At 39.4% G+C, this 16,814-nt stretch overlaps 1 protein-coding gene across 4 annotated transcripts in view; it reads right to left on the minus strand.

The window, feature by feature from the left end:
• CASK (calcium/calmodulin dependent serine protein kinase) overlaps positions 1-16,814 on the minus strand; it is a 410,160-nt gene that overhangs the window by 127,940 nt on the left and 265,406 nt on the right. For all 4 annotated transcript variants that reach the window (XM_067545145.1, XM_067545148.1, XM_067545147.1 and 1 more), the window contains exons 7-9: positions 13,967-14,142; positions 7,477-7,599; positions 5,321-5,404 (exon numbers count right to left, since the gene is read on the minus strand). In XM_067545145.1, coding sequence (XP_067401246.1) covers positions 5,321-5,404; positions 7,477-7,599; positions 13,967-14,142 — 383 coding nt within the window. The remainder of the gene's footprint in view (positions 1-5,320; positions 5,405-7,476; positions 7,600-13,966; positions 14,143-16,814) is intronic.

Genomic DNA, 16,814 nt, shown 5'->3' on the forward strand with positions numbered 1-16,814 from the left:
CTCTTATCTGAAGAAGAGAGCTGAAGTCTCTCGAAAGCTTACACCTGCAAATATTAAATTTGTTAGTCTCTAAAGTGCCACAGAACTCTCGTTGTTTTTGCTGTATACAGACTAACACGGCTACCCCCTGGAACTGCAGAAGCTGGCATGAAATAGTCTACTGGAACCAAAGGGTTAGAATTTTGCGCTTGAGATATTTCTGCCTTCGTCATAAGCAGGAGAACAAATCCCAAGAGTCGGCTCTTTCACAACTGTATCTTTGGAACGTGTTAAATATTCTCTCTGAGTTTCACCTAATTCACCCCACACAATCAATAATTATTTCGGCATGCTGCTATCTAGCAAGAGAGGAGCTTTTTTCAGCCAACCCCTACTTTTAATATATAAATTAGCAGGCAAGGAGTTTAAGTCCAGTGTACACTGGACTGCATCATTCCTTCTGATACTATGTATGTTTTTTACTGACGCTGACTAGCCTCCTCCAGCAAATCTTAAAAATGCTTATCGCTTAGTACTTTAGTGTGTTATGCAGAAATATTTTACAAACTGGCCTTAAAACAACACTCAGAACCTGAGAGAATGAGTTATGATGGTAATGAAATATCTCTTATTTATTTTCTTATTTTATACTCCCTAAAATGTCTTGCCATATTTAGACTGAAATAAATTAGGCAGCTTACTGTCTTATTTGGAAAAAGAAAACACCTTCTCAAGAGATTTTGCACTGTTCCACTCAAATCACAGGGTAACCTACTGCTGATGTGACACTGACACACACTTTCAGTACATTATATTAGTTTACTGCTCAAAGCAGCTGTCATCTTGAAATCTGTAGGCATTTTTTTTGGACTCCTTACACTACTTTGAAATACTGGTACATCTGAGATGAAAGCCAGGCTTTTAAAATAGGTTAAGCTCCTGATGTGGACATGTTAACAATTAACAGATTTATTAATATAAAAGGATGATCAATGAAGAATCCTACTTAGAATATTAACACAACATAGAAGAGAAAGACTATAAAAGGATTCATTGCTGCTTCTTTTGCCTTTTTTGGTTTGCACTTGTGATTCACAGGTATTGCTCAAGAGAGCAAAGCCAGCTGACAGTTTTCTTAAATTGGTGACATTCTTCATTATGCCCTTAGAAACCTTCCAACAGCTTAAGAAAACATGAAAGCTTTAGGTACTTATTACTTTAAATATTACTGATTAACTAGTCTCAGATAAAGTAATATTTTTATTTGATGAGTCTCACACAGTTATATTGAGAAACTTAAGAACAGTTTAAAGTGAATTAAGCAAGAGACTTGTGGTTCGTATGTTTATGAAAGTTAAAGATTCGACCCTGAACTAAACAAAGAAAGAAGGGTGGAGCTTGGCTGTGGAAATGGGGAACATCTGTCTGCCCTATTTATTTTTGTAACTCGCATTGTGTCACAGTTCAGTATTGTTAGACTTTAAGTCTAAAATGCCAAAAGGTAAAATTTAGGGCTGTCAATTAATTGCAATTAACTCAAGCAATTAATTTAAAAAATTAACTCAATTAAAAAATTAGTCACAATTAATCAGTTTTAATTGCACTAACAATAATAGAATACCAATTTAAGTGTATTATAAATATTTTTGGATGTTTTTCTACATTTTCAAATATATTGATTTCAATTACAACACAGAATACAAAGTGTATGGTGCTCACTTTATATTTTTTTATTACAAATCTTTATACAGTAAAAATGATAAACAAAAGTAGTAGTATTTTTCAATTCACCTCATACCAGTACCGTAGTGCAACCTCTTTATTGTGAAAGTGCAATTTACAAATGTAGATTTGTTTTTACACATAACCACACTCAAAAACAAAAAAATGTAAAACTTTAGACTAGAGCCTACAAGTCCACTCAGTCCTACTTCTTGTTCAGCCAATTGTTATGACAAACAAGTTTGTTTACATTTATGGACGATAATGCTGCCCTCTTCTTATTTACAATGTCACGTGAAAGTGAGAACAGGTGATGTATGGCACTGTTGTAGCTGGTGTTCCAAGTTATTTACATTCCAGATATGCTAAATATGCATATGCCCCTTCATGCTTCGACTTGTAGATTGCATCTTTTGTTTATCTTTTTTTACAGTGCAAATATTTGTAACAAAAACTAATATTATAAAGTGAGCACACTGCACTTTGTATTCTGCGTTATAACTGAAATCAATATATTTGAAAATGTAGAAAAGCATCCATATTTATGATAAATTTATATTGGTATTCTATTTATTATTTAACAGTGCAATTAAAACTGCAATTAATTGAGACTATTTTCTTAATCTCACAATTAATTGCAATTAATCTTTGTAATCGTTTGACAGTCCTAGTTGTAAATAACTAAAATATAGTCATTTTTCCAGAGTAAGGGCAATAGTGCCTTTAAAGCACAGGGTTGTGCCAAGGAAAGAGCTGAGTTCCAGCATCCCAGGTAGAGCTCTGAGTGGCACTGTGCCTCAGGGAGCAACCTGGTGCATGAAAGAGAGTGCTGCTGTTTTACCCATTAAGAGAATGTAGTGCACATTCCTCTTTGAGGCTGGTCAGCTGTAGTGATCTTTACTCTGATTTGGTGTGGCTTGCAGGACATAACAGGGAGAAGTCTCTATGTTCAGGAGAGTTTAGGGACTGCAACGGTGACTGGCGTCTGCATGGGGGAAAGGGAAGGTTTTTTGAAGCTTCCATACATTCTTGTGCACTTGCACCAGCCAGCTACAGCATGGCCCTATGTACAAAACGTAAAAAAACCTCAAAACAAAAAACACCACACCTGGGGGATTTAAGCAGGTGAAGGGAATTTGGCTGGTTTTCTATTCAGATAGATGCTTAAGACAGTTAAACACTTGGGTGTAAATACAGATTTGGAAGAATTATACCAGAGCAATTTTATTTAAAATGTGTATAGAGAAAGAGGTGTATGGAATAAATTCCTGAGCTCTCTGGTTGTCAAAGTAGCTCTGATAAAAATGATAATTCTAAGATGCAAAAATGCTATATACATTTGTCTCTCTCTCATAAGCATCCCACGTAGTCCATGCAAAAGATCAAATACCATGGTATATAAACCAGTATAGAATGAAAAAATGACCTGGGATAGACAGTGGTATTAAGCCACAGTCAATGATAGTATGGAAACATACCATCCCAATATACATCTGCCAAATGCATCAAATTGAAACAGATACAGTGGCTCTATGAACACAGGGTAAACAAAGCAGCTGCTATTACAGCCTCTTCTCTCCTTACCCTATTTGGGCAGGCTAGCATCTCTATAGATGCAACCTGAAGCAGTCTTTACATTGAGCACCAGGATTGCCACTGTGCTGCCTTGAGCAGGGGCGCAGGGAGTGGGAAAGAAAGCTCTGAATTCTTTCCCTCTCACTTGTGCAGGGCTGGGCACAATCTGGTCCCTAGAGAAAAAATTATTTCTTTAATGGAGCAACAGAAGGAAGATAGTTCAACTGCCCCTGTTTTTCAACAACTCCTCAAATTATGAAACAAGCAGTGGTTCCAATGCTAGTTTCTGGTTATAAAAGTTACATGATATAATGTAAAGTATAATGGTAACCAGTATAATGGTAACTTTAACTAGTGCAATTTTAAACAGGTCTTTGTACCTAGTGTAGACAACTTGTGTTTAATAATGTGTTATCTGATCATAGTTAAACATAAGGGGAAGCTGTTAACATATTCAGAAACACGAGAATTACTCCAATCCTACATGCTAGATATGGTTAGAATAATGCAGAACTTCCATAAGGAAATTAGTCAAAATTCATCTGATTTTGCATTTTGTTACAAACTCTAGATTTGGCACGGATTCGTCAAAAGGATTCCTGAACCTTTTGATGAACCTAGACCAAGTTTCAGTTAAAACACCTCCAGGGAGGCCATGTATTTATGGTTCTGAGTGAAAACCATGCAATGTTTCAGCTGGATCTCAACAGTCTTTTCCATACAGTTGGAAACTGCTCCTCTATATAACTAAAAGCTGAGAGAACATTCTTAAGAATACCCCTTTGCAATGAGCTATGACCTACACCCAGAAAAGCAAATACAATCATAAATTATCCTTTATGAACATCTTATGTTGGGCCTCCATATTTGATGACAGTTGAAGCCAGTAGAATGTTATCCTTGTTGACATAACTGATAGCAAGAAACAGAATAACATCAATGAAACTACACACTGGGAATTAAAATATACTGTGGTATAGGAGTGACTTAAAATTGTACCAACTGGCTGTTCTCTAAAGAAACAAAACAGGCTTCAAGAATATTTTTCACAACTTAGAAATTAGATTTAGATCCTGTTAAGAAAAAAATCAGGAGTCCCATCCCCCCTCAGAGAAAAGACACCCTTCCTCCATTTGCAAAGAATAAAGAACAGATGGTTGTAGACTATGGCTCAATAAATAAATGCTCCACCCCAAAGCTTAATCACAACCTCAAAGGAGGTATTTTAGAAATGTCTGCAGCATGTTAGTCTGGTGTCAAGTGCATGCACCATAGGAACAGCAATTATAGTGTGAATCTAATACACACAGCAGTATTAGGGGAAATGGAGGGGGAACTTTGCTAGACTACCATAACCATACAGAGTGGAAACAATACAACCTCCTAACAATGATCACCTATGAAAAGAATACATTTGTAAAGAAATGCTATTTCTGTGGCTTGAGATATTTGTGTCATATTTCAATCATAGTGCATTTGGTTTGAGTTTGTTCCAAAATCTCATGTAAGTCAATGATGACAAGACAATCTAAATAAGACACCTTATATTCAGGATAATTAACCAATGATCATTAGACTAATTAAGATTCCTGACCTCACAATTCCGGATATTTCAGACTATAAACACTCAATTTTTAAATGAAACCAGGAGACTACCACGGAGAGGACTAGTGTCTGCAGCATGACACAGCAGCAAACTAACACATTCTAAATATCTATTTCAAGTTTGTTTTATCTTTAAGATTTTAAAAAATAGATCTTGACTTATATTAGGAGGAGTCTATATGGCTTGTCTGTACAGTGCAGCAATGTGCACCAGAAGGTTGTAAATAGTAGAGCTCTTTAAAGTTTTGTTCTCCAACTGCTCCATATAGACCTCTCTGATGCGCTCTAAAAGGTTCCTAGTGCATGTGTTTGGGACTATATTAACATGCATAGATTTAGGTACTAAATTTCTTTTCTAATATTTTCAAAATTCAAAAAGAAAAGCATACAAAATTAAGATAATGCAATTATATCTCTCCTAATGTAAGATTCCCATTACCTTTAGTTTCCTTCTTGCATTGAATTTCCTCAGTTGCTCTACTGTTTCTGGAAGATGAATCTTGTATGCATAGCGATCCCTCTCCTATAATAAAATAATAAATAATAATAATCAAGTATTCTAACTTTGCTCTGACACAAAAAGTTAAAAAATTGGCCAAGATATGCATTAAATACTAAATTATCACAAAGCAAATTAGGATTTGATTTGATTAAATTGATGTAAACATTAAGGAAAATTTCTTATGGAAATCAAGATGCTGGGAATCCAGAATGGGAGAAAGACAGGTGGTCTCTCGCTGCTTCCTGGGCTGAAATCTACTGCCAGTGGATAGAATATTAATGGAACAGATTCTGTAAATTGCTGGGTGAGAGTTTTTTCTAAATTGGTGAATTACAAAACAATTCAAGTTAAATAACATGGAACCCCCCAATGGGAGCTGCTTCACTTATGCTGGATTTTATTTTTAATTCCTGTACGTAATAAGTTTTTAATAGCAACAAAAAGAAAACACACAATATGAAAAAATGTATGCAATCTATTCAATACCAGAGACTATAACTCCTAAAAGGAAGAGCTTAAAAAAAACCGTATCTGATGCAAAGTCAGAAAAAATGCAGGTATTGCAGGTATGTTTGCTGCTCCCCATTCTTCTGCACAACATTCTTAAACACAACATAATTTAAATGCTTGAGCATCTAGGCAATTTAAAGTCATTCCGTTGTATACAATACTGAAAGAGTGGAGATAAAGTCTTCTTGATCTCTTTTAGTTTTAAGATTAATTGGCTAAAATTTTAGTACACTAGAGTAGATTTAAGATGTTGGTCATTTTCAACATTTAAATACAAAAATAATTGTGATATCATTATTAATTGATCATCTATATAATGGCTTGTGTAATTGCAGACTCCTGTCTTCATTACTATGGCTATCATAAAGAATATCTGAATGTATCACCATACAATATTATACTGTAGCTTTAATATAAAGGAAACAAATGTAGTGGCTCAGTAAAACATTTATATTAATTTTTTTAAAAAGTAGTCTGGAGAGCCATATGATCGACAGTTTAATCTACCACAAATGACATTCACTACCACATTCATGCTAATAATTTCTGTATATCACATGCTGTCAATGACTCCTTGCTGTATCTGGTTAACAACGAAATTTTGACTCAGCAAAGGAAAACCGAATTTAACTTAGTAATGCAGATATATGACAAGACTGAATTAGGGAATGTCAATAGCCACTCCAGGATTATTCTTGGAAGTAAGTATCTATTACAAACTCAATTTTGCCTCTTCTCACCTACCCAAACCTCTCACCCAACTTTAAGTTCACAAAAGAAAGTTATATCAGCCTCAAAATGGGTAGGTTAGTGCTAGGTGGGACTAAGATCAAATTTTTCTGCCAAATTTGCAGAGATTTGGACAATAAAGCTCCAGAGTTATGACACCCTAATGAAAGACGTGTTTATTAGAGTTCAGAAAGTCTAACTTTTTTTGGCCACAGTAGAGAAAACAAAAAGCAAAATAGAAAAAGCAAGAGAGAAATAAAACGTTGGTACCACTTTCTAACTAGCATCAATGCCCAGAACCAAAATTTATTAACTTTTGAATTTGAAACACTGCTATGGACCTCCAGCTCTGGTGAGTTTAGCATAGGACATCCAAGGGACAGCTCTGCTTACATTTTCCCCCGCCCCCACCTTTCTTTACAGAGATAGGCTTAAAAAATGTAACTCCTATCACTAGCAAGGTGTCTCAGTGAAAAAACATCTTTTTTTGTACCAGAAGGCTGATACGTCAGAGCAACTGCTGAGCCTTCTAAGGTCACCTGCGCGGGAAGGAGAAGAGGGAAAGCTCCTAAAACTCAGAGAGGATTTCTAACCTTTGGATCCCAGGAGGGTCACAGGAAGAGGTGGGAATGCTCCCCAAATCATCTTCCACACAGCACCACTCTCTACATCCTAGTCCTCCTGCAGTGCATACAGGGGCTCAATCCTGCAAGGTGTTTAGCACCCAGCCCCCAATCCAGTAAAGCACGTCTAAATGTTTCTGTAATCTGATGACTAATCTGGAAAGCAAAAAATCAACTCCATGTTTTTAAGGATATGAACTTTCGATATGTTATGTTATTGGCTTTATTTACCTTCAGCCAAGGATGATTCAGTGCCTCATAAACTGTTATCCTTTCAGCTGGGTCCAGCATAAGCATGCGGCGTACCAGATCTTTGGCACTTTCAGAAATATGGCTCCATTGCCTGGGATTCATCTGTTTGCAAGTAAAGAAAAAAAATTAAAGCAAGTGACACAGTACAATGTTACATGAGACAGTTATTCTCTAAAATGAGCAACTGAGGTATAAGGGCTGGTGACATTGGTACTGGTACTACTGTTAGTATTTTATCACTATGAATGTAAACATAAGAATTGTACACCGTTTAAAAATGTAGATATATGGTATTAAAGGAACTGTACAGCTAATATGTGAAAACTAAAACATCATGTACAGTGTTTGATGATTATACAACTGATAATTTTTCTACCTGCTTTGTGCATGTAATGTTCTCTACAGCTAAAATTCACCCTTCCCTGCACAAAGCAAAAGGAATCAGACTTTGTCTGGGGAAGTGAAAAGGATAAGGGGATAAAATTTATTCCTGACACCAGACAAATGTATGAGTTGCAGTGCAGCTGCTCTACACCACAGTGAAGTTTTGAGCTGCTGGATCTGCATAAGAGGGAAATCAGTGCCGTTCCACGACCCCTCCCCACACTGTGCTTCTTAGGAATGCAGAGGACTTCGTGGATAACTGCTCTTTCCACAAAGCCAGTGTAAGGCTTAAAGGGTTCACCTTTCACTACTTCCTTGCAGAGATAGAATTTCACCCAGAATCTAAAGCAGGTATTAGATGGAAATCATTGAGACAAACAAATGTACACTTCAGTGCAACTTTTAGAGTCAGTTTCAGAGTAGAATCCATGTCAAGTAAGCAATAACACACAAGGTGATGTGTGGTATAATCACACATTTCAGGTATGATCAGCTTTGTGCCTTCAGCTGTTCAAGAAGAGATGAAAAACCAATATAGTCACATTCAATTAAGCACCCTACTGTTGTTATAAAGGATTTTTCCCCCCCGAGGCTATTTTTGACTTGGAAGTTTAATTTATTATGCTTTTATATTTCCTTTGAATGCTGCCCTGCTAATTGTAACAGGCATCATATAAATCAATTACAATTTTGAAATTGTTAACAAAAACGTTGCTAAATTATAATAAAAAAATCTAAAGGAAGTGAGAGAAATCCACTTTTATTTAAAACAAGTTTTTATCAAAATTTCCCTCTTCTCCAGTTTGGAGCATTGCAGGCTTTAGGCACACTCATCTGGCCTTGAAAACTGGCACTTGAGATTCTCTTTAAACAGCATATTTATTTTCCACTGTGATGAAATTAAGGTAAGGGTAAGTTCCAAACAAGCCTTTATTTTGAAACCCTTGCACTATTTTCACTGAGTGGACATGTTACTGTGGAAATGGGAACAGAAAAAGAACCCAAAAGTCAGCAGACAATGTCTTGGTTACCACTTACAACTTCCACTGTTTGTAAGAAAGGAAAGGTTGAGTGATGGTGAATTTTCAAGCTTTCAGAAATTTCTAGCAATTTGAGAATACTCATGATGATAGGCAGGGGAGGCTGAATGACCCAGTAGTGGGAGTTTCTGTAGAGAGATACTTACATTTACAGAAACTGTTACCATAACATTACAGGATTATTTTAACACAAAAGCTTGGAACTTTCAGGCTAATGCACCTCTCTAATTCACACAGTAAACATTGTGGAATATAGTGGTTTCTGACAGGCATTGTTCTTATACTTACAAAATGAACAGAAGGATACAGTGGCGGCCTGAACTTGATTTTCTGGCTGCCCTGGGTTTAAAGTCCTGTAGTACTACAGTAATACTGATGCTTCATTAGACTGTGCATCCTGTGGACCAGATGTGATGTTACAGTTCTGACATACATTTTAGGGTATGTCTACACTGCAGCTGGAACATACCTGGGCAAACAGACAAATGCTAGCTCTTCTTGAGCTAGCATGCTAAAAATAGCAGCTTGGAAGCGGCAGTCCAGGTGATGGCAGGAGCTAGCCAACCCCCATGGGGTTGGGCGGACTTGTACTCGGGCAGCTAGCCCATGTCGCAATGTCCACACTGCTATTTTTAGCACGCTAGCTCAAGCAGACCTAGTGCACTTCTGTCTACCTGGGCCGGGAGGCAGGCTCCCAGCTGCAGAGGAGGCATACCCTTAATGGATCCTAGTTAATTAATACATATTACAGGACTATCATGCTTTGGCAAGATTTTGTATAATACTCTTACTACTTTGTTAACATACTAAAGGTGTGATTTTGATGTATGCAAAGAAGAAAAAATGAAATGAAAGGGCTTTTAGCTCCTTCCTCAGCCTGACTCCATGATATTAGAAAGTGTTATGAAACAGGTTTGTCTTCAAACACTGGAGTTTGTTTTCAATTACAAGTAGCTCCTTAGTCAACAATCAGTTCTTTCATAGCTTACTATACAAACAATGTAATATGAAAAAAGTGTGATACTTTTTGTACCCTAAGATAATAAGCACAAGTATTTTAACTAAATTCATAAAATCATTCATTAGCTATCATGTTTAGTATTTAGAAGTACAACAAATGTCAGAAATTTTATATGGAGGAAAACATATAAGAGTTTATGTATATATCAGTCATACAGATAGCACAGAAGAGGTTACTCACCCTGTGCAGTAACTGAGGTTCTTCGAGATGTGTGTCCCTGTGGGTGCTCCACTCTAGGTGTCGGCATGTCCCTGCATCCTTGATCGGAGATTTTTACAGCAATATTAGTGCAGGCTGGGCGTGTGCAGCTCCCATCTCGTGGTGCTGTTGGTGTTTCTTTGGCGTGCGCACGACCTGACTCCCTCTGTTCCTTCTCCGCTGTAGAGTCCTGTCCTTGAACGCCGAAGTAGAGGGGCAGAGGGGTCTAGTGGAGCACCCACAGTGACACACATCTCGAAGAACCTCAGTTACTGCACAAGGTGAGTAACCTTCTCTTCTTCTTCAAGTGGTGTCTCTTTGGGTGCTCCACTCTAGGTGACTCTAGAGCAGTGCCCATCAATCCCTGACCCAGTCCTGCCCTTGAACAGAAAAAAGGGCATTTGTGGTTCTGTTTCATAGGAAAGAGGTTGATAACAACCCCATTGTTGAAAAATGTTTTTCAGGACCTCATTGTTCAGTTCCCACTCGTGATTTTGGCCGAGGATGTCTGTGGTGGCGTTCTGGCATCTGAGTAAGTACGCCACTGATATGTTGATGTTGTATGGGATGCACCAGTTCCAGAGTTTTACTACTTCGGCACATAAGGAGTGGGATTTTGCTCCTCCCTGTTGATTGATATAAAACATGCATGCGATGTTCTCTGTCACTATCTTTATTATCTTATTTTTTATGAACAGGGAAAAATGGCAGCACACATTGCGAACTGCTCAGAGCTCCAAGAGGTTTATATGCAGACCGGTTTCGGTTTTTGACCACTGACCCTGTATTGTGTGTTGCGGGGATGCACTCCCCACCCTAGCAGTGATGCATCTGTGGTAATCATGTCTGATGGCAGTTGTTGTCAGAACTGGATTCCTGTCATGTTGCTGGGTCAGATCCACCATAGTAAGGATTCTTTTACTTTGTTTGGCATCATCAGTATTCTGTTTAGACTGCTTGTATAGACTGTGCTTGACAGATGCTAGCCACCCCTGTAGGCAGCTCATATGGAGTCTTGCGTGCTGGATCACGAATGAAGTGGCTGACATATGCTCTAGAATCTGTAAGGCAGTGTCTACAGTTACTGTTGGGCTGTTTCTTACAAGTAGTATTAGGTCTATTATGGTCTTGAACCTCGGTGCGGGTAAGGATGCCCTGGCTATTACTGAGTTCAGGTTTGCTCCTATAAACTCCAGTTGCTGGGTTGGGTTCAAAGTGGACTTTTCGATGTTTATCTTGAGTCCTAGTTTTTGAAACAGCGATATCGATTGTTGGGTAGCCTGGCTGGCTAATATTTGGCCGTGTGCCTTTAATAGGCAGTCATTTAGGTATGGGAATATTGTGATCCCTTCTTTGTGCATATGTGCTGCCACTATGGCAAGCATTTTGGAAAAAACCCTTGGTGCTGTAGAAAGGCCAAATGTTAATACCTTGTATTGATAATGATTCCCAGTCATTGTAAACCTGAGAAAACATCTGGGTGCTGGGTGGACAGTGATGTGGAAATAGGCATCTTGAAGGTCTAGGGCTGAGAAACAGTCCCCTCTTTCCAGTGCCGGTACTATGGTTTGCGGCATCAACAACAAGGGAGTTTGGGGGGAATGAGAAAATAAAAATTCCATCCCTTTGGCAAGGACATAATATTTTCTATGCATCCTTTTACAAGTGGGTGGAATGGTAGCTGGTGTTTGCCAGATGATGTTAGCTGGCTCCATAAGTGCATCATTCATGGGTAACACAATCTTTGATGAGGCTGTAGCATGGAGAATACTTAGCAGCTTATGGTGGGATTCCATGACCTCCTTGAGAGGGATTTCCAGATTTTTCACCACTCTTTAAACAGCTCGCAGAAATTTTTAAAGTCATTGTTGGTTGTGGGTGGAGGAGGAATTAATCGCCTCATCTGGCGAGGATGAGGAGTCGTGTCTAGGAGATGATGTTTCTTGGTCGAGGATTCTCTCCCTCTCCTGAATGGTTTCAGGAGTCGGTTCAGACAAAGATGGAGCAGAGCGTGTAAAGGATCTAGGTCTGAGTTTATGAGGGCTGGGTGGTCTATTATAAGCTCTCAAGTAGTTTGACCAAGTATCCTAGTTTTGCCATTGGGATAAGGCATGGGCGGTTCGAACCATACCATTGATATGTATTGCTTCCTTTATGAGGTGTATATCTGGGTACCTCTGAAGGTGGTCTGATAGGGGAGGAATGCTGGGATGAAAATTCAGCTTCCTCTGCCTCGCTATCCTCTCCACTTGTAAATAGTAGTGGGGAAAGAGCCTTACGTGCAAAGTGCACTGAGGAATTGTCCATCTTAGGCACTGATTACTGTGGAGACGATGTTAATGCTGTCTCAGTCTGTTAACAATAGTGCTGTTTCTCCTTTTTCTTTTGAGACGGTGCCGATATTGGTGCCGTGTCTTGGGTCAGTGTTATACTCTACTTCGGTGCCATTGTCAGCGCGTTGTCAGTGCCAGCATTGTCTTTGGCGCTGTAGTCAGAGCCGAGACATTTTTCAGCACCATGATCATCATCAGTGCCAGAGTCATAGACTGTGCTATAGTCGGTGCCGTGGCCTCTGTTGTGACGGTTGACAGTTTGGCCAGTGATCTCTGATCCATCTCTTCTGTTGGTGCCATGCTGGAGGATGTCGGCTTGTTTTTACCTCTCAACTCCACACTGGGATGTTGCAAGTCTGTTGGTGCCGCGGTCTGCATGGTACTTGAGGAACCTGGTGCTTCATAGGTACTCAGTCTTGGGGCTGTTGTTGCCCTTATGAGTGAACTCCTCTTCTTTGCTGTCTCTCTCCCTCCCTCTTAGGTGAGGTTGAGGCTCTTTTCCTTGAACTTTTTTCTGAAGAGGGGTTCTCTGACCCTGGGTCAGAGGAGGGTCTCAGAAACTTTTCCATCAGAGTAAGTTTTAATTGTAGATCTCTATCTCTTCTGGCTTTAAGATTCTTACAATGCACGCATTTTTGTAGTACGTGCCCTTCACTCAGGCAGCAAACACATTGAGAGTGACCGCCTGATGCTGGGACGGCACCTCTGCATGATGTATACCTTTTAAAACCTGGTGGAACCAGGAAATTTCTTTGGTTATCAGTAAACTATTATACTCTATCAAAATGGGAAACGGGGAGTAGAAGAGAAGGGAAAAGAAAAAGAAAAAAATTTTTTTTTGAATTGGGAGGTTAACTATTGACTAGACTAAGGTAATTAGTAACAAAACTAAACTATTTCTAAAAGTTATACATAGTAGGACAAGTCAAGTCAGGAACTGCTGAGGGTGCCATCTTGGACCATGGTTGGTTGAGAAGGAACTGAGGGGGTCGGGTTGTGTGCACCAAAGAGGCGCCAATGGCACCGCGAGACAGGAGCTGTGCACGTGCAGCTCGGACAAGTACTGCTGTAAAAATCTCTGATCAAGGACACAGGGACGCGCTGACACCTAGAGTGGAGCAGAACAGAAACACCACTCGAAGAACATATGTACATATTAAGGACCCAATCTCAAAAACTCTTATGCATGTAAATAGTCTCACTAAACTCTATGTAGGATCAGGGCCTAATTTTGATGTTAATTTAGCTGCTTAATCTGGACAAATTATATGATGATTTAAATTCAAGAGACTGTTAAACACATACACCATGGAAAAATGGATCAATAATGATATGATCATCTCTATTTGCACATAGAAAGCTGTTTTTCTTGTGGAATTTTGCAAATTTCAGTCAGGCTAATTAGCAGCCAAAATATAGAAAACAATTTCCAGAAATTTTCACAGCAGTGATTTTACCTCAGTGAAAAAGTAATCACGCACACTGTCATTTACCTTATATTTTCCTTTAATAATGCCTTCAAATAATCTTTCCTTGGTTCCATAAAAAGGCAAACAACCACTTAGTAGAATAAAAAGGATCACTCCACAACCCCAAACATCTACAGGCTTCCCATAGGGTTCTCTTTTTACTACTTCTGGGGCCATAAAATGAGGTGTTCCTACACGTCCTAAATGGAAATACAAGCAAAATTGAGTAAAGTGATGAGTTTCAAACATGAAAATAAAAGTGAATAAAAGGAATTAATCTGCATTAAACTAAAACAAACAGATTTAATGAAAAGCTTTATTCGTGGCTAAAACTGATGGTGTTTTTTAGACAATGTTTTCCTTTTCTGTATTCGGTATTTGTGAAATGTGTCAGGGTGGAGTAGTCACTAAATATCACTGCTCCTTGCTTCACCCATCAATAAATTGGGTAAAATATTTACCTACCTTCTAAAGATGTGGAGAAATTAAAGCTTTTTAAATAAAGCTCTGACATCCTTGGGTCAAATGTGCTGTATAAACAAAGTATATGACAGCCTGGGAGAGTGAAATTCTTTATTTATCCACAGAACATGTAAAAAGGAAGACTGTTTCCTCCGAACTACGTTATCACAGTTTCTTAACTCTGATTTGGAGAAGCCACCTCTAGGGCTGAGATGGCTGTTCAGGCTCCATTCCCTTGATCTTTTCGCGCAAACTGCCAACAAGGAAATCAAACAGTGCCTAATGTTTTGTTCATTTTTGTGGTGCGGACATTGTCCATGAAGAATTATATTGACAACACAAACGCACGTTGGATGCTAATATTTTGGGTGCGGGTTTTGAACTAGTAATTAACAGAGGACTATGCAAACAATTATTTTTATGATCAATATCCTTGAACTTCCAAGAGAGTAAAAATGGAGAGTTTATTAAGATTACTTTTGCTAAATTACTAGCAGACATGTTAAACTGAACATAAACAAAATGCATGTTATCACCCTCTGTAAATTCATCCCCAAATGGTCCCTGTTGTAAAGAACTAAATGCATGAGCAGCCTTAGGACTTCACTGGCACTTATGGGAACACATATGGGAAAAATCATGAGTCTGGCTAATGGGCTACTACCACCAAATCTATAAGAATTTATGCACCCTGACTTGACTATAGTAGTGCCCAAAAGCCCAGGCAGGCCTGTGGTGCTAGGCACTGTAGAAACTCAAAAGAAAGGATGCTTTCTGCCACAGAGGAATTATAACCTTAGGGACTCAAAGTGTTACCACCATTCAAAGTTGTCTTCCAGGAAGACTTCTGCTGGACTGAATTTTCCTGGGCATGCACAGGAAGTCAACACCAGGAATATGCTTTGACTTGATTCTCAGATTTGTTAGTTTATAAAATTGTATAACCATCTAGCAATAACTTGTCCAGTGCAGGTCATCCTTTCTTTGTAATCCATTCTATCTGGTGGAGGGCTGCTCCCTCTCACTGTAAACTGGTCCCAGAACCACTGGTGGGACTCCACCACCCTCCCTTTGTATGAGGGCTAAGATGAGGGAAGAGGGTTGTCTCAGTGTACCATACGTTATCCCATTCCCCACCTTCTTTAAATGTCTTCTTCTAATCCATCTCCAATTCCAATTTATCAGGGAACTGGAGCCCCTACAGGGAACGATTACCTGGACTGAGCACATGTCAAGTTGTAACAAAATTAATTTTACAATTCTAATCTACCCATCCTGTCCCCAGGTTGCTGAGATGAAAGTGAAAAAACCCACCCTGCCCAGGTCAATGTGGCAGTGAGGGAAAAATTCCTTCTCAGGCCCCAAAAGGTTACTTGCACCCATAGCAAGGCCGAGAAACTGAATCCTATTCTAATCCCAATGTGAGGGAGAGGGGAAGCTTTACTCCCCCAGGCAGGGGGAAAGGCTTTTAGACCCTCCCCTGGGTTGAATGGGATTCAATAGGCTTATCCTGCATCAGCCAAACCAATCAGCCACAGAACCCCCATCCTCAAGACCACAAAGAAGAGAGGGCTATGTGAAATCCTTAAAGGGGCCAATGGTTTTCTTTCCCATGCTGGCCCAAACTAAGCTGTCCCACCTCTGAGGCTGTGGGCCGGGCAGGGTGTGAGGGAGGGGGGGCATTTATGTAGTCCAAACTTACCAAGTTGTTTAGGATCATATGATTTTTTTTCCCCTCTGAATGCCTAAAGGTGTAGAGGATGTCAGTGCTAGTAGTAGTACTGCTTATTGGAGAGTCTCCTTCAGCTTAATGGTAGTTACTTGGATGAGGAGGTTCTTTGAGATGTGTGGTCCCTATCTGTATTCCACTGAGGGTTTTACACATGTGCACCATGTATCTGGAGCCAGAGAATTTGAAAGCAGTATCGATTGGTCGATGTGCCCTGACTTGACTCATGGTGATAAAGGGCAGGGTGGAACGATTGAGTCTCCAGTTCTTTCTCCACTGCAAATCCAACAGATCCACAGTAAAAGGGATAGAGGGTGGGAAGTGGAATACAGATAGGGAGAACCACACATCTTGAAGAACCTCTAATTATAGGGTAAGTAACTTCCTCTTCTTTGTGTAATGGTCCCTATTGTATTCCACTGAAGGTGAGTAACAAGCAGCATCTAAGTGAGAGGATGCAAATGAAAAAGATGAGCGGAGGACAGCTGCACCGAAAGAGGCATCTGTCACCGAGACTTGCACTAAGGCATAATGCATAGCAAAGGTGTGTACTGAACTCCATATGGCTGCTCTACAGATATTCCGAAGCGGTACTTCATGGATGGAGGCCATGGCTGAAGCCTGGGTTCTTGTGGAGTGGGCCTGCACCCCTGAGGGTGGTGGGAGGCTGGATAATTGGTA

The sequence above is a fragment of the Emydura macquarii genome, unplaced genomic scaffold (genome assembly GCF_026122565.2).
Source record: "Emydura macquarii macquarii isolate MOO-44397 ecotype Brisbane River unplaced genomic scaffold, CSIRO-AGI_Emac_v2 contig_1043, whole genome shotgun sequence".
Classification (NCBI taxonomy): Eukaryota; Metazoa; Chordata; order Testudines; family Chelidae; genus Emydura; species Emydura macquarii.